Source organism: Erinaceus europaeus, chromosome 19 (genome assembly GCF_950295315.1).
Source record: "Erinaceus europaeus chromosome 19, mEriEur2.1, whole genome shotgun sequence".
In the NCBI taxonomy this organism is placed as follows: domain Eukaryota; kingdom Metazoa; phylum Chordata; class Mammalia; order Eulipotyphla; family Erinaceidae; genus Erinaceus; species Erinaceus europaeus.
In genome coordinates this window covers 21679829-21702807 of record NC_080180.1, presented here as the reverse complement: position 1 = coordinate 21702807, position 22979 = coordinate 21679829, and the positions used below count along the sequence as shown (strand labels likewise).

The 22979-nt window shown below is 51.8% G+C and overlaps 1 protein-coding gene across 17 annotated transcripts in view; it reads right to left on the bottom strand.

Moving 5' to 3' along the window:
* Window positions 1-2931: 2931 nt before the first annotated feature.
* Window positions 2932-22979, bottom strand: part of PPFIA4 (PTPRF interacting protein alpha 4) — a 56312-nt gene continuing 36264 nt past the window's right edge. For 6 of the 17 annotated variants that reach the window (XM_016187687.2, XM_060178604.1, XM_060178598.1 and 3 more), the window contains 12 exons: window positions 21854-21947; window positions 21295-21376; window positions 20411-20611; window positions 18956-19018; window positions 18381-18407; window positions 16239-16414; window positions 12565-12662; window positions 11658-11833; window positions 9297-9365; window positions 5365-5542; window positions 5156-5257; window positions 2932-5020 (listed from right to left, as the gene is read on the bottom strand). In XM_016187687.2, the coding sequence (XP_016043173.1) occupies window positions 5199-5257; window positions 5365-5542; window positions 9297-9365; window positions 11658-11833; window positions 12565-12662; window positions 16239-16414; window positions 18381-18407; window positions 18956-19018; window positions 20411-20611; window positions 21295-21376; window positions 21854-21947 (1223 nt within the window). In that variant the 3' untranslated portion in view covers window positions 2932-5020; window positions 5156-5198. Of the gene's footprint in view, window positions 5021-5155; window positions 5258-5364; window positions 5543-6131; window positions 6814-9296; window positions 9366-11657; window positions 11834-12564; window positions 12663-12696; window positions 13045-16238; window positions 16415-18380; window positions 18408-18955; window positions 19019-20410; window positions 20612-21294; window positions 21377-21853; window positions 21948-22979 lie in introns of those variants that run through there. The other 11 variants (XM_060178599.1, XM_060178602.1, XM_016187689.2 and 8 more) reach the window with 6 other exon arrangements.

Here is a 22979-nt window from a genome sequence, read left to right as displayed (position 1 = left end):
AATCAGCTGAAATTGGGTCGCCTGTGCAAGCACCTGTGATAAATAAAGCTGGATTAATCAAATATTGCCTAATAATGGCCTTCAGGGAATCTGCTAGAATGAAAAGAGTGGAGTTCCTTGAAACTGACATACCAATTGCCAGTGTGCAAGCAGGAGCTTCTCAGAGTGGTTAGATAATGGGTGTGGATTAAAGAATGCCAAAGGCATCCTTTGTTGCACTCCAGTAAATACTCTGAGGTATCTAACTTCTTTTTTTTTTTTCTTTTTTAAGTATTTTATTTGTTTTTGAGAGAGATACAGAGAGAAACACCAGAGCACTACTCAGCTCTGGCTTGTGGTGCGGGGAATTAAACTTGGGACTTCAGAGCCTCAGGCATGACAGTCTCTTTGTATAACCACTATGCTATCTACCCCCACCCTGAAATATGTCTAATGAATGACAATATGATGGTAAGTGGATGTAATTGTGCTTTCTAAGAATAATGACTATCTTTTGAAACTTCTGATTAAGATATAGACATAGGGGGAAAAATGTTTTCTAAATAGAGATTGAGAAATGTATGTCTTGCCATGTGCCATCACCAAAAGAATTTGAGAATAATTGAACAAGAGAACCTAAAGTTTAAAAAAAATGCCAAATTTATATGTATTGAAGTTTAATTTCATGGTACTTCCCTAAGCAGACGACCTCAACAATGTGTCCTGGAACCTCATCTCTCCAGGGTTCTACCCCACTAGGGAATGATAGAAATAGTCTAGGGGTATGGATCGATCAGTCAATATCCATGTCCAGCAGAGATGCAATAAGCCAGACTTCTCACCTTCTGCATACCATAAAAATCTTTGATCCATACTCCTAGAGGGATAAAGATGAGGCACCCTTCTTAAAGTAGACCATTGGGCAGGCTGGAAGGTCTTCCCCAGAGCAGCAGGAGTAGTGAGTAGTGGAACCAACAAGAGGGAGAAGAGGGGACACTGGTGAGTGACAGGAGAGGCATCCGCTCAGCTCTGGTGGGCTTCATGGATTGAACATCATACCCAGTATATCCTGTCCCTTGGATGTACCTGAATTACTGGCTACTGGGCTCCAGGTGAGGCCTACAAAGGTGGGGGTGAGCAAAGGCTCTGGCTAAGGTCTTGACTGAAGAAGTTGGTTCAGGTCCAGGGGGACCCCCAAATCCCCACTCCACTGCCACCTCACCCCTCTTCCTTCAGTCACAGCACACAGACAGCCTTGCTTTGCTGGGAACATTCTAGGAAAGGAGCCGAGATGCTTCTTTCATCTCCAAATGCTGCCAGCAGCTCAAGACTGGGATTCATCTCAAGCTCACACTCAGATTTGCACATAAGAAGGTGCCACTGCATCCTCCTCCTCTTCTCCCCCCCCCCACCCACCCCCTCCGTTTCCTCTCTTTCCTCTTCCTCTCTCCACGCCAGCAGCTCTGGGAGAACTAGGTTTCACTGAGCATCTTCAGATGGTATTTGATTCCACCTTTGATCATGGAGATGGTGGGAGGAGTCCCCAGAGGCAGGAAAGCACTAGGCTACCGCCTCCCAGGCCTCTGTCTCCTGGTGGGGCTCAGGCCTGGCTGCCTGTCTTGCTCCTATCCTGTCTTTTGTATCCACAGGCTCTACCAAACCTGTTCACTAGTGTTTGGGACACTGTTAGTCTCCCAAAGGCTACAAGGGAGCACACTGCCTCTGGAGAGTTCACCATTCAGGCCTCACCGTGAAGTCAAGTGCTGCACATGCAGGGGATTGAGGAAGGATGTGGGTGAGGCCTCCCCAAAGGGCTGGGGCTTGAGTTCACTTAAAGGAGAAGCAGTAGCGGTCAAGGTGGTGGCACCATGTTGGGATCTTATGGTCTTGGCTTCTAGTTTCCTGTTCTGAAAGTAGTGATAAGACATCGCAGGACTGTGAGGGTCAATGAAGCTAAGCTCAAGGCCAGGTGGTGGCGACCTGGTTAAGCACACATGTTATAGTGCACAAGGACCCAGGTTCAAGCCCCCAGCCCTCACCTGCAGAGGGAAAGCTTTGCGAGTGGTGAAGCAGGTCTGTAGGTGTCTCTCTTTCTCTTCCTTCTCTAGCTCCCCCTACCCTCTCAGTTTCTGGTTGTTTCTATCCAACAAATAAAGAAAATAAAAAAGTTAGAAAAATAAATTTAAGAAACTTAAAAAAAAAAAAAAAAAAAAGCTAAGCCCTAGCGTGCTTAGAACAGCATCTGCCAGTGGGTTTTCACTTTATTTAATAATACCCCTATCAAAACCTCCCCGATAAGCTTCACTCACTGTTCACTCAAGTACATCTAGAGATAGAGAATCAAGACAGACAGAAAGGAGTTCACTCACACACAGGCCAGAGAGAAGCTCAGAGAGGAGACAGCAATGGCTTTACAGTACTGGGGTCCTGGGCTCTGATGGCAGAGCCTCTAATTCTGCTGATAGTGAGGGCAGAGGATGACTCCCAGACCCAAAGCCACAAAGGCAGGGGAAGAGGTGTTCAAGATGCTGGCTGACAAGGTGGGCACATTCTCTGTGTGAGGAGGCTTGGACCAGTGGGGGAAGGAGAAGATACCCTGCTTTTGTATCCAGGAAAGGGACCCCTGATGCTGGGTGGGGATGCAGGAGCTGCTGAGAGTAGGCAGCAAAGTGACAAGAACAGAGGGTGCTCAGGAGCTCAGGAAGTGTGGAGTGAATGGTGCCCCGCCTATACCCCAGCTACTCCCTGGCTACTCCTTGGCACAAGCAGCCCAGACACCACCCTCCCCCTCAAGCCCCCATTTACATAAGTGCATGCACAAGGTTATCGATGACAGATGGCTTTCAAACTCTGATATTCATTGAGCAGCCTTCAGCACGCGCACATGTGTGTGTAGAGTAGAATATGCCAGGTAAGCTCAGAGGTTAAAGAAAAATATCAAAGATCCATGTCCACTGTCTTAAAACCAGGTTGTTTATTGGTACATACGTACACACCCACACTCACACACCCACATGCCCAGTCCTGATTGGCACAGCACTGAGAAGGGACCTGACAAGATACAAGGGGAGACAGAGGAGTTCAGGTCCTTGGTGATTCTCCAAATAAAAAGGATATTGTAGGGCCAGGGAGCCAGGGACACAGCAGCCTTCCACCCCTGTGTGTGTGGCTTCCTCTTGTCCATCATTTCCCTGCAGGGCTGCCTGTGGTGCTCTGAATGGACCCAGGCCCACCAACTGCTGCCCATGACGTGATGACATAATAGGCTTGAGATGTCGAGGAAAGGCTGGGGAAGAATCCCCCACTTAGCTGGCCCTCACGGAATCCCCTGAAAGTCAGATGCCCTAATGGTCCCCGACCTCAGTGATCTTAGAAGTCTGGGCCTCCTCCACAGTCCTAACACCCATTACCCTGGACCGGGGCTTCTCCTCACCATCCAACTCACTCCCGCTCATGACAGCAAGGACAGGTGGGTGCTTTGCCCACACCTGGGGTGCCCCTAGCCTCACTCTGGTGGAGCTCTCCTCTCCTGAAGAGCGAGCAGCAGCAGGCTAAGCCTGACACTGCCCCACTCCCTCTGGACTGAGTGCTCTGACATGCTGTCCCACCTGCCAGCCTAGACTCAGACCTGAACTGATCAGGTTGCAAACCAGTTGCTCAGCCACTTGTGGAAGGGCCAGGCACTGGTCCCCTCCAGCAAATGTGAACTGGGCACTTTTCCTCTCCTTCCCCCTCAGACAAGCCTGGGATGCCATCAACCCACCCAAACTGAGCTCCAAAACTTTCCCAAGGCACCTTGACAGGATGAGGAGGCAGGGAAGAAGAGGGATTTCTTGGGGCTGCCATTCCTACCAAGCCAGAACCTGTATCCCCAGCCCCAATCTGCTGGGGGAAACAGTGGAGCAGTGGCAGGTCTGAGAAATTCCTGGAGAAGCCAGTACTTTCACACCCACAGAGCCCTGACAAAGGGTGGATCACTAGGAGACACACAGCAGGAGAGTGACAGTTGTCACTAGCATTAGGTTTCCTGGACCTGGGACATAGCTGACTGAAGGGAGGTAGCTTTGCTTATTTCCCAGGGGTCATGGGGAAGGAAATCTCCAACTACCTTTTCCCCAAATCTGATTTGAGGTCAATGAACATCGAATCTATTCACCAGGGGTTACTGAAGAAGTGGGATAAGGGTAGTGAGCAAGGGGGGAGGGTATGGGGGACATAGGTGGGACTCACACTATCCCCCAACCCAGCAGTAGCTCCACCTATGGTTGGGGCAGGAGGCATTGTCACTGTCCCTTGGGTTTAAGGATACCACAGGCCATTGGCTCACCCTCCCCTCACTGAGTAGGTGGCCAACGGTCTCCCCAACCCCAGGGGTCATTCCTCTCAGGGTCTTCCAAGTCAGGACCCAGAACTGCTCCCCACCCCCAGCCTCTTCTGTCCTTCCCTGCCTCACCATCCTTTGGGGGAATGGGCCTCAGCAGCACCCAGCCCCCAAAGTGGTCCTGAAGGCAGGAGCTGGGGGAGGGGATGAAGATGGGTTGAGGATGGGTAACACTGGGGATGCCTGAGCCAAATGTCAGAACATCTGCATCCCAGGGAGGTGGCTCAGGACCAAAGGGCCAGACAGCCCAGGCCTGGCAGTCTGAGTGCTCTTTCCTAGAAGGGTCACCTCCAGCCCTGGGCACAGGACCCTGGCAGCGGGTGGCCCCCCGGGCCAGAACAGTCTAGGTCCCAGGAGGGAGAAAGGGAGGACAGAAGGAAGGCAGGCACACACCAGCCTGGGCTTCCAGACTCTCCCTCCCTCTGAACATGAGCATGGGCAGCCTGGGTGCCTCCCAGGCGGGGAGGGGAGGGTTGAGGGCCAAGAGGGTCCCGGGAGAGGCAGGATGAGTAAATGCTAAGATCCAGGATACTGGAAAGTCGGGGCGCCGCGGGAGGAGGGGTCGAGCAGGAGGGTCAGGGCCGGCTGAGGCTGTGGACCGGGCGACTGGCTAGTCCCGGAAGGCGGCGAGCATGTGTCCGTAGAGATAGTGGGAGTGCGCTGCGAGGAGAGGAGACGGGGTGGGGTCAGGCCCTGTCCCAGGCTGCGCAGCGGCCGCACGTGCGAGCCAGCAAGCGGGGAGCGCCCGGAAGCGGCGGGGGCGGGGAGGCCAGGCGCCCGGGCCGGCCCACTTACCCCGAGCCACGGGCACACCCCGTCAGACCCGGGGCGGGAGGGCTCAGCAGGAGTAGGTCCGAACCGTGGAGGTCTCCAGTCTGTGCGCCCCCGCCGGCCCGGCTGGGGATGGCAGCGCGGGAGAACAGAGCGGTTAGTGCGCGCGCGCCCCGCCCGCCGCCCGCCGGCCAGCGCAGCGCCCCGGGCCCGCAGCCGCCGGCCGCACTCACCTTCCGGGGTGATCTTCTTGGGCGGGCCCGGCGCGGGCTGCAGTGGCCCCAGCGCCGCCACGCGGAAGCCGGCGGGGAGCGTCTCGGCCGAGGTGCTGAGCAGGCCGCTGCCGTGAGGATCCCGCGGCCTGAAGCGCTTCCTCCACGAGGGCGCGCGGCGAAACACCTTGTCCTCCCCCTGCACCGTGGGGACACGCAGAGGCCAAGGAGCCTGTTGTAATTGCCACCCCCCTCCCTGCCTGGAGGCAGGGTGTCTGGCTGGTTCTAGGGGTACCACCCCTGTCCCTTTGGAAAGAAGGGAGCACGGTCGCATCCCCTTTCTGAGCGGGAGCTCCTTGCTATGCTCACTGCCTGCAGGTGGGGAGAGGCCCTCTGAGCAGATTGACCCTACATCTGAAACCCCAGTTCCTACTGCCTCAGCCACCGACCCCCCCCCCCTTCCCAAGCTGGGCCTGGGTATCCCAGTGTCCTTCCTATTCTGCCTTTTCTGGTCCCTGCCTATGGGAAGAGGCAAGAGACCTCACTGAGCTTCTGTTTCCTTAGCTGGAACCAGGAACCTCAGCACCCTGCATGCTTCTCAGGCAGTTCCATCTTTACAGGGGCAGGTGAGAGGGGTTCTGCTGATGGCCAGTCACAGGCAGGGCCTCTACCCAAGTCTCCAAAATAACAACTTCTGCCCACAGGATGCTCCTCTGCTCAGGTCTCCTCAGGCCACCTTCAGATCCCACAGCCACCCTGCCTGGCAGCCATGCCTCATCTCCCTTCACCCACCATGTCCCTAGCAAAGTACAGCCAACAGAGACAGAGACACCACACACACACACACACACATACACACACACACACACACACACACACACAGCTTTCGCCTCTGCCAACCCTCTCAGCCCTATGCACTTTGAATTTGCTGATTGTGCCCTGAGCAGGCAAATGCTCCCAGAGCCCATCACTGCATTCACCTAGTGTTTTTTTTTTTTTTTTTTGACATACTGACAAGATTAGTCGATGGCTAATCTTCCCTCCCCCACCCTTTCAAATTCTATGGTCCATGGGACTTTGATCATTTCGGTACTAACCACCATATCTCATGCCTGAGTTTATTAGCAGCTGTCCTCACTTTCTGGCCTCCTTATGATCTGACCTTAACCTAACCCAAGACCCTCCCCTGCTCCTCCATCTCCACCTTCAACCAAACCAAAGGATTTGTTTCTGTATCCCCCTCCTGACTCCTAACAGGCATTCTTCTTATTTGCTGCAAGTCCCCCATCTTCATGCAGAAGCACAAGTGGATGGAGCCCTCCATGGTCTTGTAGCTTGAGAGGGGAAACTGAGAACCAGAACTGGTGGAGGGAAGAGTTCCAAGAGACAACTTAAAGTTGCATGTGAGAGATAGTGGGATAGGTGGCAGGGTCCTCAGACCTAAGACTGCCAATGGCCCTTGTCCTCCCCACTGTCACAAAGTCTCACCTCACTCCCAGGACGTAGCCCACTTACAAGCTTTTTGCAAGCCTGACACCTGGCTGCATCAGCTCTCCCCCCAGGCTTCCGAGATGACATCACCTACCCGATCATTCCACCCCATGTCTGAAGCTGAATAGGCCTGCTTGTTCCATGTGCTTCAGGAAGTCAGCAGCACGGAGGGAGAGGGGCAGGGGTCAGACACACATTTGCTGTAGCCTTGCCACATCTCACTCAACCTCTCTGAACTTTAACCTTCATCTATAAGATGGGATAATTACCTGTGTCACATGCTGATTATAAGGTGATGTATCTGTTAGCACTGAACCACCATGCCCTGCAGAGTGGGCATTCAAAGACTGTTTTTTGTAAGGGCTAAAGTAGTAAATTAGAAAGCACTGTATTAACATTTTTGAGAGTTTTTTGTTTGTTTGTTTGTTTATTTGTTTTTGCCTCCAGGGTTATCGCTGGGGCTCAGTGCCTGCACTAGGAATCCACTACTCCTGGAGGCCATTTTTTCCCATTTTGTTGCCCTTGTTGTCGCTCCTGTTGTTATTATTGTTATTGTTGCCAATAAGGCAGAGAGAAATAGAGAGAGGAGGGGAAGACAGAGAGGGGGAGAGAAAGAGAGACAGCTGCAGACCTGCTTCACCGCTTGTAAAGCAACCCCCCTGCAGGTGGGGAGCCGGGGGCTCAAACTGGGATCCTTGCGCCAGTCCTTGCACAGAGCCATGTGTGCTTAACCCGCTGTGCCACCACCCAGCCACTATTTTTTAACAAGAAGGAAAGAGAACCAGAGCATCATTCTGGCATATGTGGTGCCAGGGATCAAACCTGGACTTCCTGCTTGCAAATTCACTGTGCACCTCTTGAGCCACACAAGTCATTTTCCCAGACACCACGGAAGAAACCTCTGACCCTAGGTGTCTAGAGACTAAGCAGGAGAACCGTTAGCACAGGGACATTGGGAAAGTGAAGCTCTCTGAGTGGGCACAGCTGGTGGGGGGCTGGTAGTCTTATCTCCTTGGCTGGAGTAAAGACACGCCACACTTCAAGATCCTTCTGTGAAGTAAAACACCTCTCTAGAAAGTCTGCACATCCCCAAGATGTCCTCTCTTTTGAGATACATCTGTCACTCCACAAAGGTGGGCTTTCCACCCGTTCACACCAACTCCACAGGGACATGTGGATAAGCAGGAACACTAACGATGTCCCCCAAGGATGCTCAGAGGCACTCAGTGGGGCAGGCATGTGGACGGAGAGAGGGGAGCGACATGGGAAATGGGGGTCAGAAACAGTGATCTGACTGAAGATGGAGATGTTAAAAAAATAAACTGTCTGGGCTCTTTTTCAACTTGTGTGGAGTCGGGGAGGCTAAGGCGGACCTGGTAGGCAAGGGCAGGCAAGGTTGGTGGCTGGAAAATAGAAAATGAGAAGGGAGCAGGGTGGCTGAGGCCAAGGGGGTGTGTTCCCAGGAGGCAGGTGTGTTCTGCAGGACTCCCTAGCAGGGGTGTTGTGGTTAGAGAACTCGGGGTCCTCCCAACTACAGTCCAGCCTAAACTTCAGGTGAAGGCCTACAGGAAGCGAGTGAGGGACTGTTTCTTCAGGAGGACTGAGGGAAAGTGAGGACAGACACAAGAGTCAGACTAGGCAGTCAAATTAGGCAAGATGCCTGTGAGGTGGCAAGAGTCTGGGCTGTGTGTCCAGCTGTGTCAGACTGCACTGAGAAACAAGTGAGCAAACCTGTGTGTGCTGGCAACCTCAGCATAACGTCCACCTGCAGACAAGCACACTGCCTACTTACTGGAACCTTAAAAAGCGGGCAGGAGACACACTGTGCTGACAGCACTGAAGAGATGTGGTCTAAGACATGAAGACATGCTCTAAAGAGATGGGTAGTCAGCTCGCCCAACTGACAGGCACTTAACCAGTGAGTTTGAGTCCTGGCTGCTCAGGAGAGTACCAGGAACAGCACAAAGGGAGCTCCATGGATGGTGGAGAAGTGCTGTAATGTCACCCTTTCTCTCCCTCTCCCCTCTCCAAAGTGAAAAAAAATCAGCCCATGGAGGTCACTCAGCAGTGGCATCACACATGCATAAAGGCCTTAGGTTCATTCCCGTGTGTGTGTGTGTGTGTGTGTGTGTGTGTCACACGCAGGTGCACATACATATGCCCTGAAGAAATGGCCCGTGATGAAAATCTCTGGCTATATGAGCAGGGCACAGAGCTGGAAAATAATGGAGGTAGGACACATAGGATCTTGCAGCCTCTGTACAAGGGGGGTGGGGAGTTCTAGAGGCTTCTCTAGCCTATTTCTAGGCCTGGCCTTGCTTCTCTAGTGCCCTGACATTGTCCCCAGCCCCCCTGGCTCTCTTCCTTGAGGTAATCCCAAGGAAAGCAGAACTCATGAAATTCAATCCATCTAACCAACAATGACCAAGGACTAGGCTCCCGACTCCCAGCTAGCTACTCACGTCGTCCAGCTTCCGGTCTGTGCCCAAGGCCAGCAGGTTGTTGAATTCTCTCTCCATCACCTGTCGGGCCTAGATGAGAGAGGAGGAGGTAGAGGGCAGAAGAGAGGATCACTAGTGACCTTTATGCCACCTTCCACCTGCTTCCATGCATTTAACACATTAGCCCTGTGCTCCTCCTTCAAATAAGCCTCAGTATTCTCCTAAGTGCAATTGTACACCGCAAGGCCTCTTTCCTATGGAACAAAATTAGAAAACTGCAATGTTCTGAAAAGTAGGCTCACCAGCTGTGTTTTACCACATTCCCTGGTGGCAAAGCTAAATGGATATGCAGGGAAATAAGGAAGGTTAGAAAGCAACAGATGTGCTGCTAGCCACAAAAACAGGGTGTGTTTAGAAATAAGAAACAATAAATTGGGAAAAGTCTCTCTGGGTGGAGACTAGTCAAGAAGGCCAATCAGTACCAGCATTGTGAACACCATGTTTTTATAGATGATCGGAACAGGGAGCAGATCAGACAACATTGATTCTCTGAATAGGAGACGTGAACGCAGTATTTATAAACTTTCCACACAGCTCACAGCACTATGAGAGTGGGCAAGAAAGCAGCAGAGGAAACTGGCAGTGGTCAAGTATAGCAAATATATGGGGCGGGACAGGGGGAGATAGACAGCATAATGGTTATGCAAACAGACTCTCATGCCTGAGGCTCCAAAGTCCCAGGTTCAATCCCTGCACCACCATAAGCCAGAGCTGAGCAGTGCTCTGGTAAAAAATAAAAATAAAAATAAAATATAAATATAAATAAATAAATCTTTAAAAAGAAAAGAAAATGTATGGGGCTGGGGACATGGCATTAATGGTTCTGCAAGTCTCATGGCTGAGGCTCTGAGGTCCCAGGTTCAATCCCCAGCTTCACCACAAGCCAGAACTGAGCAGTGCTCTGGCATATCTTTCTCTCTCTCTCTCTCTCATTAAAATAAAATATTATTAAAAACTTTTATAGCAGGCCTGGAGAGATAGCATAATGATTATGCAAAATGACATTAGTGCCTGAGACTCTGATGTCACAGGTTCAAATACCACCATAAGCCAGAATGGAACAGTGCTCTAGTTAAAAATAAATAACAACTTTCAAAAAGAAAATGTGCATCTTCAAGAAAGAGGAGAATTGTTCTGTCTGACTGATGGTGCTGGAGTGGGGCTCTCAACAGAGAAGGCCTACTGCCACAGCCACCCCAAGAAGGCCAATATGTCACCCAGAATTATGAGACAACACAGTTCTACCCTCACATGAGTCAAAAAGAATATATACTATATACTCCTGGAACAGCTTCTGCAGCTCTGGTGGCTGAATTTCAAAAAAGACCTGACAACTGCAATCAGTCCAGACAAGGGCAGTTAAAGTGATCAGGGCCCATGGCATGTAAATGCAGAAGGACTAAAAGAATTAAGATCCTCCCCTGGGGAGACAACAGCCTGGGTCCACAGGCAACACAATCAGAGTTTAGGAAATCCCAAAGGTGAGAACCTGAAAGCAAACCACCACAGTTAGGGCCAGGCAGTTCCCTTCCCCCAGACAGCGCCCGGCTGGGCTGCAAGGCACTTTTAGAACAAATAAAATCAGGAAGTGCTTTACACAACAGGCAGTGCTTCTAGCGTCTATTACCCATGAGGAGTTAGGACAAACTTAAATTGGTTTAGGAGAATTTACACATATTCGAGGATGACAGCTCCACAATCATTAGGAAATGTCATTTAAGGAGAGGTCTGATCTTTGAGCCTGTTGACAGGGAGACAAAGACCTGGCAGGGAGAGACTTGGAGTTTTGTTATTCGGGACATTTAGCCTCCTAAGCTTTGAAGCCCAGCAGTCAATCTGAGGGCAGGAGACAAAACGAGACATGTGTTGTCTGAACAGTGAGGCTATTTCTCCTTTAAGAAATGCCCTTGCAGGCCTGGGTGGTTGTACAAGTGGGCAAAGCACTGGACTGGCAAGCATGATATTCTAAGTTCAATCCCTTGTACTGCATGTGTCAGAGTGATGCTCTGGTGTCCCCTATCCCTCTCTTTCTTTCTCTCTCTCTTTCTCAGTTACTTAAGTAATTTTTTTAGAGAAGGAAATGCCATTGCAGAAGAGCAGGTTGAGGAAACGGCAGGCATGGGGTCACAGTACAAAGGTAAGGCTGGAGAAGCAGTGTTCACAGCTGTGCTCTATGTGAAGGATTTTCTGGGTCTCCCCTCTGAGACCCAGAAAATCTCCATTAGCCCCCAAACCTGTGTGTGGGTGAGAGTGAGAAAGAAGGGGATTTGGGGCAAGGAGGAGAGAGCATGCCCAGCCCTCCAGGGGCACCAGGAAGCCCACCTGGGTGTTCTGCGTGGGGATCTGGAGCACCAGGGCGAGTGTGTGGTGGGCGAAGTTGTCATCCAGCGCCAGCAGGGCCCCGTGCACACCACTCTCGCGCAGGTTCCCTGCGTAGTCCCGAAGCCCAATAGACTGGACCCAGTGAACCACCTGGTCGTTGGTCCAGACCAGCACGTCTAGACAAAGGGCGAGGGAAGAAATGGGGCAGACAGACACAGGGACAAAAGCAGAGCCCAGGCACCCTGCTCTCTGACTCGCAACCTTCTGCATCTTTCCCTCAGTGTTCTGTGATCTCCTTTCTGCCCCTGCAAACCCAACCAACCTGCAGGACTCAGGGTCCAGCTACAGGCTCCTGGCTTTCTCCCCAGAATGCTTCTCTTTCATTCTACCTCCAAGTCACTTTTTTTAATATAGAGGATAAGAGACAGAGGAGAAACAGACATCTGCAGCGTTGCTCCAGCACTCATGAAGCTTTTCCCCTGCAGGTGACCAGTGGGGACTTGAACCCAGGCCCTAGCTCATGTGCACTCTAGCACCACCACCCAACCCTTCAGGCCACTTCTGAGACTTAACCTCTCACCCACCTGCCCAACCCAGACAGATCATCAAGTCCCAAGAGCTCGCTTTCATCTCCATCTATAGCACCATCCCAGGCACTGGCTCCACTTGTCCAGCTACGGGTCCGTGGGGTAGGAGTTTGGGGAGTGTTGTGGTGGAGTGGGCAGGGGCCATTCTCCACCAGATGGCAGTTTCCTTCTAGGGAGGCTAAATCCATCTTCCTATGGTTGGGGCTATCTCCTCCCTCTCACGTTTGGAACTTCCAAGAGTCCCAGGCTGCCTTCCCTCTACACAGCCCAAACTGGAGTCAGCCAGGAGCCCTGTCCTCCGGAGGAGAGCCCAAATTTACCCTTAATCTCATGCTGGCTTTCCTCTCGCCTCTTCTCCAGCTCCTTACGATCATAATTCAGCTTCTTCAGACACATGATGCCGTACTGCAGACTGGTTCTGCAAACACACAGCCCCACTGAGCCTGAGCCTGAGCCTCAAACACAGCAGGAATGCTTGACCCCATGCCACAGGGCCTTTGCACTGGTTGTAACCTCTACCCAGAACCCTCCACTCTTCTGCTGCGTGACTCACTCCTTTGAATTTCACCTTCTCAACTCGTCACCTTGCCCACCTAACTTCCAAATCACTGTCAGTACCCACAGCCCCACACTCCCATTCCCACTGAGTCTAATTGTCTAATTCCCCTGGCCTTCTTTATCTACTAACATAACTATATACTCATTGTTCCTTGCCTGCCTTTCCTGGTTAGAATATCAGCTCCATGGGGACACGGAACTTTGTTTTGTTACTGATGTATCTCAAATCCTCAGAAGGATGTCTGGCACAGGGCAGAAATCATAAAAGCTTAATAAATGAAATGATGAAATAATTCACACAAACTGCTAAAAGCACTCAGACACTGCAAGACACATATAAGTACCCAATAGATAATAACTAAGCCGGGCTGGTAGCCTAGAATCTGTGAGTGAGGCAAGAGAGCTCAGCTGGGAGGATGCCTGCTTGGTCATGGGTGTGACCAGGAGTAAGCATGGTCCCCACCACATTGGGAGAAGCTTTGGTGCTATGGTCTCTCTCTCCTATATCACTCTGTCTCTGCTTCTATCTGGAAAAGCTGACGCAGAGCATCAAAACCACAGAATTTTTTTTTTTAACTGTGGATGAGAAGGGACCCCCAAGGCCATCTGTTCTAGCTTCCACTTAGTGCCAAAGAGTGATCACCTGGGCCTGAACACCTCTGGTGACAGGGAAGTCAACACCTGTTGAGACATCTCATTCTGCCTCAGGCAGCCTACAATGTGGTTTTCTTAACTTGAACCTACCTACTTTTGTCACTCAGCTTCTCTGGGTTTGAAACTAAATTCTGAGATGAAACCACACAGACTGCTGCATCCATCTCTCCCCAGCATTCCACCCAGGGAGCCCTTCTGCCTAGAGCAACCCCTTGAAGCTCAAAGGCACCTGTTCTCAGAAGCCTTTTCTGGCTCAAGGCTCCCACGTATTGGTCAAGCCACTGGTTGAAGCTCTGGCCCACTGTGAGGGGGGCAGGAACACAGACCTCCTCGCTGGGAATTCAGCCTCACTTCCTATACTTGTCAGCCCTGTTTCTGTGACTTGCAAGGTGTTACATGGCACAGCAAAAACATAACGGCCTTAAAGTCAGGTCAGTCTGGGGTTGAATGCCAGCTCTGCCTCTTCCTGGCTGCTGGCACTAGGCAGGGGGGATCAGGGGCCCCCTCTCTCCAGCATGACAGGTGACAGTGCATGGAAGCCCTGGGACATAAAGACAATGGCATCACTACCTGGAAAATGTTTCTTATGATGCAGGTACCAGATCTCCCCAAACAGGCCCTTCAATGAAGCCTGCTTTGTAGGATACTGCTCCTCAGAAATGAGCTTTTAAATTCCCATTTCTTGTGATAAATAAATATGATTTTAAACAAACTTAAAAACACAAAAGCACACTGCTGTGGAGTCAGCGCAGGCATCTGCAGAGGGCTGTGGTGCTGTCTTAGCCATTCTGAAGTGCTGGTCATTTAGAGCTGAATCTGGAACTTGGTGTGCGTAAGAATCCCCTCAGGAGCCCAGGCAGAGGATCTGGGGGAGGGGGGTCTCAATGCTGGGAGGGGTCCAGCTGACCCAGGAAGCACTGGTTCACCCCCACTCCCCACCCCTATCAATCACTAGGAAGGGGACAGGTGCAGGCGGCCCGACAGCCTCCTGGATAGCTTCCTTACTGCCCCAGTGATGGGGGGCAGGGAGTACAGAGGGAGCACACAGCTAGAGGCCCCCACCAAGAGGCCCTGCCATGCTTCAGCTGTTACCCCATGGAAAGCTGGGACTGCTGCTCCTTTCTATGCCTCAGTTTCTTCATCCATGAAAAGCAGAGACTTCAGACCAAACTTTCTAGAGTTAAAGGAATCAGAGTCCCAAGAGAATCTTGAAAAGCCATGCACACCCCAGCCCCAACTTCTGCCCCATTGTCAAAGTCCTGACAGCCTGTGCAATGTGAAGTCAGATGTTGACAAGGACCTCCTAAGAACTGTCAGCTCCTGAGACCATCATCACAAGTCTTGCTCCACAGCCCCAAACCTACTGCATCAAACAGACTAGATCAGTCAGCATCCTGGAGATGCAGGGGTTGCCTAAGAGACGCCCTGTCTTACTTAGCAGGCTGCCATGATCCAGCCCCAACTGCCTGTCTCAGAGTGTCGACAGAGCTTTCACATTTCCAAGAGAAGCCAGACCTCCAATTTTCTGTGAAATTCCCCAGTGTTTAAATACTGGCAACTAAATCGTCATTTAAAAAAAAAAAATACTGTGTGGGCCAAACAAAACACATCTGTGGGCCAAGTGTTGCCCATGGGCTGCCAGCTTGGGACTGTAGTACAGCCACTTGTGAAAAGATCTTTCCAGTACAGGAGGAGAGGACTGGTTGAGCTCCTGCCGCAGCAGACATGGGTTCACCACCCAGAGACTCCCAGCTAGGACATTAGCAGGGCTGGGGCCCTTTCCTTCTACATGCAGAAAAAGATGACTAAAATTTCCCTTGGGCTTAGTTGAGACTTCTCAAGCAATGAAAATTCAGCAAACTCAAAGAAAAGCAATGAAATCCCAACCTTAGGGGGGAAAAAAATCTCCAAGAAAGGGAAGCTAACAAATTAAAAGAAGATAGTGCATCCTTCTAGTCAAATTGGATGAAACTCGAGGTGCTTATGCTTAGTGACTGAAGTAAGTAACAAAGTGAAAGATGGTCTCACTCATGTGTGGCATACAGAGAGCTGAAACGCATGAGCTTGGGGGTGGGGAGGGGAAAGCCAACCCATCTCTAAGACCATAGGAGAACTAAGTCCTCGGGGACTAGAGACACAGAACTTTGGTAGGACTATGCCCCTATTGTCTTATAATCTTGTAAATCAGTTTAAATCACTAATCTAAGAACCAGGAAGGAAGGGAGGGAGGAAGGAAGGAAGGAAGGAAAGAAGGAAGGAAGGAAGGAAGGACTAAAGAAAGAAAGGGAAAGACACAAAAGAAAAGGAAGGGAAGCTAATGAGAAATAGCATCTCATTTTCTTTCTTTCTCCCCCATCCCACCAGAGACGGGATAAGAAACAGAGGGTGAGGGTGATCGCAGAACAGCGCTCTCACCAGCTGGACTGCAAGAGAATCTTGGGGACGGGGACACAATAGACATAGAGAAGGAGAGACACCTGCAACACTGCTCAACATTCACGAAGCTTCCCCTTTACAGGTGGGGACTGAGGGGTTGGACCCTGGTCCTCGAACATGGTAGCATGTGCGCTCTACCAGGTAAGCCACCACCTTGCTCCCAACTTCTCATCTCAGGGGTTGGAGTTGAGAGACTCAACTCCTCAAACTGCAGGCTGATACCAAGCTTCAGCTTTCCTGGGACGGAGGCTGTTTCCACCCAGAACAGACTGTTGAAGGAGATCTGGGGCCTCCTGATTCCCAGAGACAGACGCCCCCAGCCCAGCTCTGGCTCCAGCTCACTCACCGGTGGAAGCTGTCCACCATCTTGAGGTGCACGCGCAGGTCCTTCTTGGTCAGGTGGTCGAGCATGCGCGCATCCACCAGGCACTCCATGAAGTAGCTGCGGTACTGCGGGAGCCCCAGGCTGGGCAGCCACTCGTTGCCAATCCACTCATGGTTCATGTCCCCATAGGCCAGGGTCTGGGGAACAAGGTGGAGGGTTACGGGGGAGGCTGGCAGGACCAGCAGGGTGTGGCTGGCAGAGCTGGCTGAGAGAGACGTCACTCCATCCTCCCTGGCTGCTGGGTACCTTATAGCGGTAGTGGTGGCGGGAGGTGGTGGTTTTAAATGGAACTTTTCAAGCTCCTGAAATGAGATAGTGCTGCTCACTTATCAATTAGCTACACTAATAAACAGAAGCCACTGCGTGAACCCCTTCCTGTGGGCTCTGGGGTACATTTGCCAGGCTGGGTGGCAGGCTTGCTTTTCTGCCTCTCTGTCGGCCTCAAGCCCAGGGGACAGACTGTGTGACAGGCACTCACAGAGTGGCTGAGGGAAGCAGGCCTCACCTGGGCCACTGGCTAAATACTTGGGGGAAAAAAAAACATGTAAAGGGCCCTGGTCTATGGCCACCCTGCCCCAGCCCTTACTGCCCCTGGAGGTAACCACTACACTATTATTATTGTTGTTTTTCCTGTGGCTTATTATTACCCTTGCTTAAAGTTTTAACAGTTGCCAATACACCTTTATCTATGCAATAGATAATTGTACACAAGTCTTAGCATAAGAGTCTATGACTCTTAGGCTGGGGGGGGATTTCCTAGTGTAGAACACAGGATTTGCATGCTTGAAGTTCCAGGTTCAAGCCCCAGCACCACCATATGCCAGAATTGAGTGGTCTTCTAGCTCTGTCTCTGTCACTCACACACACACACACACACACACACACACACACACACACATCAATTCTATGGTTGTCTGAGGACTTGAATTTTCCCCTTAGCATCATACTTTTAAGGTTCAGGCCAGGCAGGCGGTGGCACACCCAATGGAGCACACACATCACCAAGCACAAGGACCCAGATTTGAATCCTCACTTCCCACTATGGGGCATGCTACACAAGTAGTGAAGCAGATCAGCAGGTGTCTTTCTCTCTCCATCTCTCTCTCTCTCCATCTCTCAATTTCTCTCTGTCCTACCAAAATAAAATAGAAAGGGAAAAAAGGAAGAAAAAAAAAAGGAAAAATGATAATTGGGAGCAGTAAATTTGTAGTGCCAGCACAAAGCCCCAGTGATAACCCTGGTGGCAATAAATAAATAAATAGATTCATCCATTCTCTCTTCCAGACAGTACTGAACTAAATAGGGTTTGATACCATAACTGATCTGTCCACTCTTCTGATTTTGTCTGGAAGACTTTATTAACTTTTCTATTTCCTTAGAGAGAAAGATATTTATTAGAGAGAGGAAGAGAGGAAGAGAGAGAGAGAAAGGGGGGGGAGAGAAGCCAGGGGCCTGTTGAGTTCTGGTATTGCAGTGCCAGAGATTGAACCCAGGACCTCACACGAGGGCATGTGCTCTACTCCTGAGCCCCGTGCCCACCCCAGCCCCACCCAGTCTGCTATGGACAGGGCCTCCCTGGAAGAATCCACTGTTCTAGGCCTCATTTTTCTCTACAAAACTATTTCTGCCTGACATGTTGTCCACTTATTTGTCTAATGACAAGATTGCTGCCACACATGGGCTCCGTTTGTTGACTTCTGCATTCTGAGAGCCTCCGGAGGTTGGTGCCCAGCAGGCTAATGCTTATCTACTGACATCTGCTCAGGAATGAATGAATGCAAGGCTTCTGCTCAGCATTAAAGGGCTCCCCTTGAGAGAGGGACAGGGAGAAGCAGGGGCTTTGCAGGGATCTGAGTCTCATTATTCTTAGGAAGAGGGTCCATCTGAGGGGAAGAGGGAGGCATGCTGGGGGAAAGCCCTCTGGGGCTCCCCTGTCATCATCGTGAGAAACTAGAACCAGGGGAGTGAAAAGGGAAATTAGCCCAGCAGGCGGAGAGAACTCGTGTGACAAGAGACAAGGGACTCGTGAGTCCTGCAGGAGAGAACCTGCCAGGAGACCATCCTGGACTCCTGAGAGGCTGCTGGACAAGGGCAGGGTCTTACCTGAGCCCAGCTGCCCTCCTCACTGTCCTGGCAGGAACAAGTGCAGCAGCGTGTGAGGAAAACAGGCAAAGTCATGGCCCAGGCAGCCACCCTTCAGCCCCAGGGAGAGGAAGAGGTGGGCAGCCCATAGGCTGAGCAGGTGAGGGTGTGTGGCGGGGAGGGACAGTGGTGGAGGGACAGAGGCTGGTGCCTGTGTTATCACTGTGAGAATGGGAGACCAGACAGTGGGGACTATCCTAGTCCTGCCCATTCCCCCACCAAGGATCGGGACTCCACGGCTTCAAGCACACAGCAGCCAAAGTGTAACCAAGCCCTGTTCTTCTCCACTACACCAGAGGCTGAGAGGAGCTTCCCTGCCCTGGAATAGACCCCCCCCCACACACACACACACACATACACACTTAATTGCCCCTAGTCTCTCTGCTCCCCCTCCAACCCCCCACCCACAGACAGAGCCCAGCCACACCCAGGCATGACACCCTCACTCTAGCTCACCTGCCGCCCTCTGCCTCCCTGTATTTTCCCGCGTCCTCGTGAGACCATGAGTCCCAACCCCTGGCCCAGGTCCAACTCACTGTTTTACTGGATGTTGCCAGCGTTTCCATCTCTTCATGGGTGACCCAGACGTTCCCGGAAGACTGCAGGCAGAGGAGAAATCTAGCTGGTCCTAGTGTGCCCCCTCCCAGGGTCTCTATCAGACCAGGAGCCCAAGGACAAGGACAAATGCCCTGTCCCCAAAGTCTTCCCTTCCCCCTGAGTCTCAGAGTCCAGCTCTGAGCAGCTCATGTCACTAGTGCATGCTGCAGGGCAAAGTGCCTGGCTCATGGGAGACACCTGGCAAATCCATCCTGAATGGTGACAGATGTGTGAAGGGCGGGCAGGTGAGGAGTACTGGCCCAGTGGTGGGGGTGACTACACTGAGAGTCTGCAGTCCAGTCTGCACTCATAAGCACTCCTGCCATCACTACCACACCACTGGAGGGAAGGAAAATGGGTGCAGCTATTATGAAGAATTCCTCAACAAATGCAAATGGAAATACTGTAGGATGCAGCAATACCACTCCTGGGCATTTGTCCAAAAGATAAGAATGTACTAAGTTAAAGGGTTATATGTGTTCCTGTGTTCATAGCTGCATTATTCACACTAGCCAAAATATGGACGTGACCTAAATGCCTATCAACAGCTGGCTGCATAAAGAAGCAATGGGCCATATGCTCAATGGAGTACTAGTCAGCAATTTAAAAAGATGACATTGTGTCCACTGGGACAAGATGGATGGAACTGGAGGTGATTATGCTTAGTGAAGTAGGTAAGGAAGTAAAGGACAGCTACTAGATGGTTTCACTCATATGTGGAATATAGAGAACTGAAACACATGAACTTGGAGGAAAAGAATAAGTCAACCCATCTCTAAGACCTTGAGGGAACTATGATGGTTATCATCGGGGGGGAGGGGTAGAGAGGGTAGGGGCAAGTTGTATGGAACTATACCCCTATTATCTTTAATCTTGTAAAACACAGTTAAATCACTAATTTAAATGTATATATATATATATATGGCACTGAAACAAAGGACTCTGGGAGGGAGGAGGAGAAGGGAGGAAGAAAACTCTAGAAACCCACTACAGAAAGAAATTGTATACATGTGTCAATGACTATACTGTAAAGCACTAACCCCCTTAATAAAAATAAACAAATAAATAAATTTAAAAAGAGGAAAAAAACAAGTGTTCCAGTTCACACCTTCACTGCTCCCTTGTAACCACTCCAATCCCCCAGTCTGGTAGCTACACAGAAGCCCGGGGACCTGGCCTGAATTCCAGAACTGCTGGCACAGTCAGGATGGGGCAATACAGCCCAGGAGAGATATACAGGATGCAGAGGGCAGGCCTGCTGGGATCCTTCTAGAATCAGAGTCATCAAGGGCCATTTAGGCCACCCCACTCCCAAAAGGGCAATTTTGTGAGCACTTATCCTGGGGTTTCTGGGAAACGTCCTGGGGGTGGGGGTGGGCAGGACAGTCACTCACAGTCCTGGAGGTGGGGGGCGCAGAGGGGCTGGTCAATGACACCATCTCCTGGATGGCCAGCCGCAGCTTGAGCCGATGCAGGGCATTGCTGATGCCAATCTCGCGCTGGATCTCCGTGTCTGACAGGGCTGACATGATGGCCCCGCTCTTGACATTGGCCCTGCAGGCAGCCACGTACCAGGCTGGCATCCCCACCCAGAGCTGCGGGCACAGGGCAAGGAGTGGAAGTCACCCTCTTCCCCAAGACCAGGGCCCCACTGCCTAGAGCACGATAAAGCACTAAGGGGCAAAGGTGTCAGAACCACAGTGCAGAGGGAGAAAGCAATAGCTGACTGTCAAATGTCTCTCATTCCTTCTCTTCAGATGAAAAGTCTGAGGTCTGGGAATATGAAGGGTTTTCCCTAATAGGGGGTAGCACCGTTAGGAAAAGCCAACCTGTTTGTGAGGCCCTGCAGCTCAGTGACCCCTAGCTGCCCTGACCAAACCAGCTCTGGCAGAGGCCTCACATGTGGCACCCACTCTGCCCTCCAGAGAGCCCACAGTGTCTGCCAGAGAGGGGTAATGCCGCCTGCTCGACAAGGCAGCCATGCCATTAGCGGGAAAGAAACGTGAGAAGGCTGTAAGGGTGCCTGCCTTGCCATGCATGTGGCCCAGGTTCAAGCCCCTGGCACTACAGAGGAATGCCTGTGCTGTTGTGTGTGTGTTTGTATATGTGTGTAGCTCCGTCTGAATGAAAAAGTGGTCTGGAAGCAGTAAATTTGTACATGTGTGAAGCCCAGACACCAGAAAGAAAAAGAGAGACCATCCCTCTACCGAAGGAGTTTTCCACTCCTTAGAGTTCTTCCCATAAGAGCCCCAGGGGGACTCCCTTTGGCCAGACTTACCTCCAGCCAGGAGACCACTGTGGGGCCATCCCACTGGGCAAAGGGCATCCCCTTCCTGCGGGCATCTTCAAGCAGCTGGTGCCTTCCAGGAAGAAGAGCAGACTCACTCATCCTCCCTCCTCCCTCTCGCCCATCCAAACACTAACCACCCCGACACTGTTCAGCTTCTGAGATCAGGCAAGTTCAGCTGCATTCAGAGTGGCACAACTGTAGATGCCAACCCTACCTCCTTTCTCCACACACACACTCCTAGGGGCCTGCTGCCAGCCCTGGGCTGCCTACCACCTCCTCTCTGCCTGAAACCAGGGTGATATCAAGACACAGGCAGGAGCCCCTCTCTGTGCCCACAAGTTGAGGGGCTCTCCACTCCATCTGCTCTCCCCAGGTCCATCTCCCACAGTCCCAGCCTCCTTTTTCCTGGCTCATCCTAAGATCATTCTTCCAGCCCCTGCTGTGCCCAACTGGCCAGGTGCCTCACTTAAGAAAGGTCTGAGCTCCACCCCCACAGTGCCCAGGGAGTAGGGGTCCCATCCTGGTGGAGCCCAGTCTCTGCTCTTACTTTTTCTTCAGCCGCCGATCCTTCTCTGCCTGGGTCCCCAGCTTGGCAGGCACCAAGGGCTCTTGCAGACTGAGCTCAGAGTCTGTAAGCAGAACTGGGGGGGGAGAGAGCACAGCCATCAGTGGCCCTTTGCTCCTGCTCCCCAGGTCCCTGGCTGGGTGGACCAGCAGGGTGCTCTACTGGCCAGAAAAGCCCAGCAAGACTGGTGGGACCACCTATTCCCTGTTCTTGCGGGGGGGGGGTCACCAGAGTGAGCCACCCCCAGCCTGGGGAATCCCCCACTCCAGCCTTGGTCTTAGAGGTGTTTGCTAGTCCATCTTCCAAACAAGGGTGCAAAGGAGCCCCAGACAGGAATAGGGTTCAAAGGGGAGTGTCCTGACTGGGCAAGGGAAGGAATGGGGCACATGGAGAGGCCTGTGTTTCTTGGATGCATTTCCTAAGAGTCTTTTGAGCAAATGTCAGAACCCCAGGGACTTTCAGGCAGAGGCAGTATCTATGAATTTGGGGTCTCCTGGTCAGACCCCACAGAGCCCGAAGGGGTGCAGGGAAGGGTAACGCCAAAAGCCCTGTAAGCTGTTGCTTCTGTGAGGTGTGCGGCCACAAGGAGTCACAAAGTCATATGCCAAATGCCTCCTTCCATTGTCACAGACCCTGTTGCTTTGGCTGGTGCTCAGCACCCTGTCCCTGTGTGGCCCCACCCATTTCAGAGCAGAGGAGCCCACCTCCTGAGCAGAGGGGCCTCTGTTACCTCCTCCTCTTCTTCCTCCATCTTCTCTTCATACCTCCTCCTCTTCCTTCTCTCCCTCCTCCTTCTCTCCTCCTCTCCATCTCCCTCTCCCCCTCCTCCCTGCTTAGAATCCTCCCTGATTCACACCTTCCTGAGGTGCAGGGAATGTATAATTATGCATTTGGGTTTAAAGGTTCCTCTGCTGCTCAAAATACATCAGTGGCCCCACTGTCTCAAGGGGCCTGGCATGGCCCTGAGGAGATGCCCCAACTCCCACCCCAGCCCACTGCAGGCCACTCCTTTCTTCCCCACTAAGAGCTCTCACCCCCAGGAACACCTGCCTCTCCTGGCTCCACGCTGCTCCCCCCACGCACACCCCTTCTTGGCTACTTCCTACTC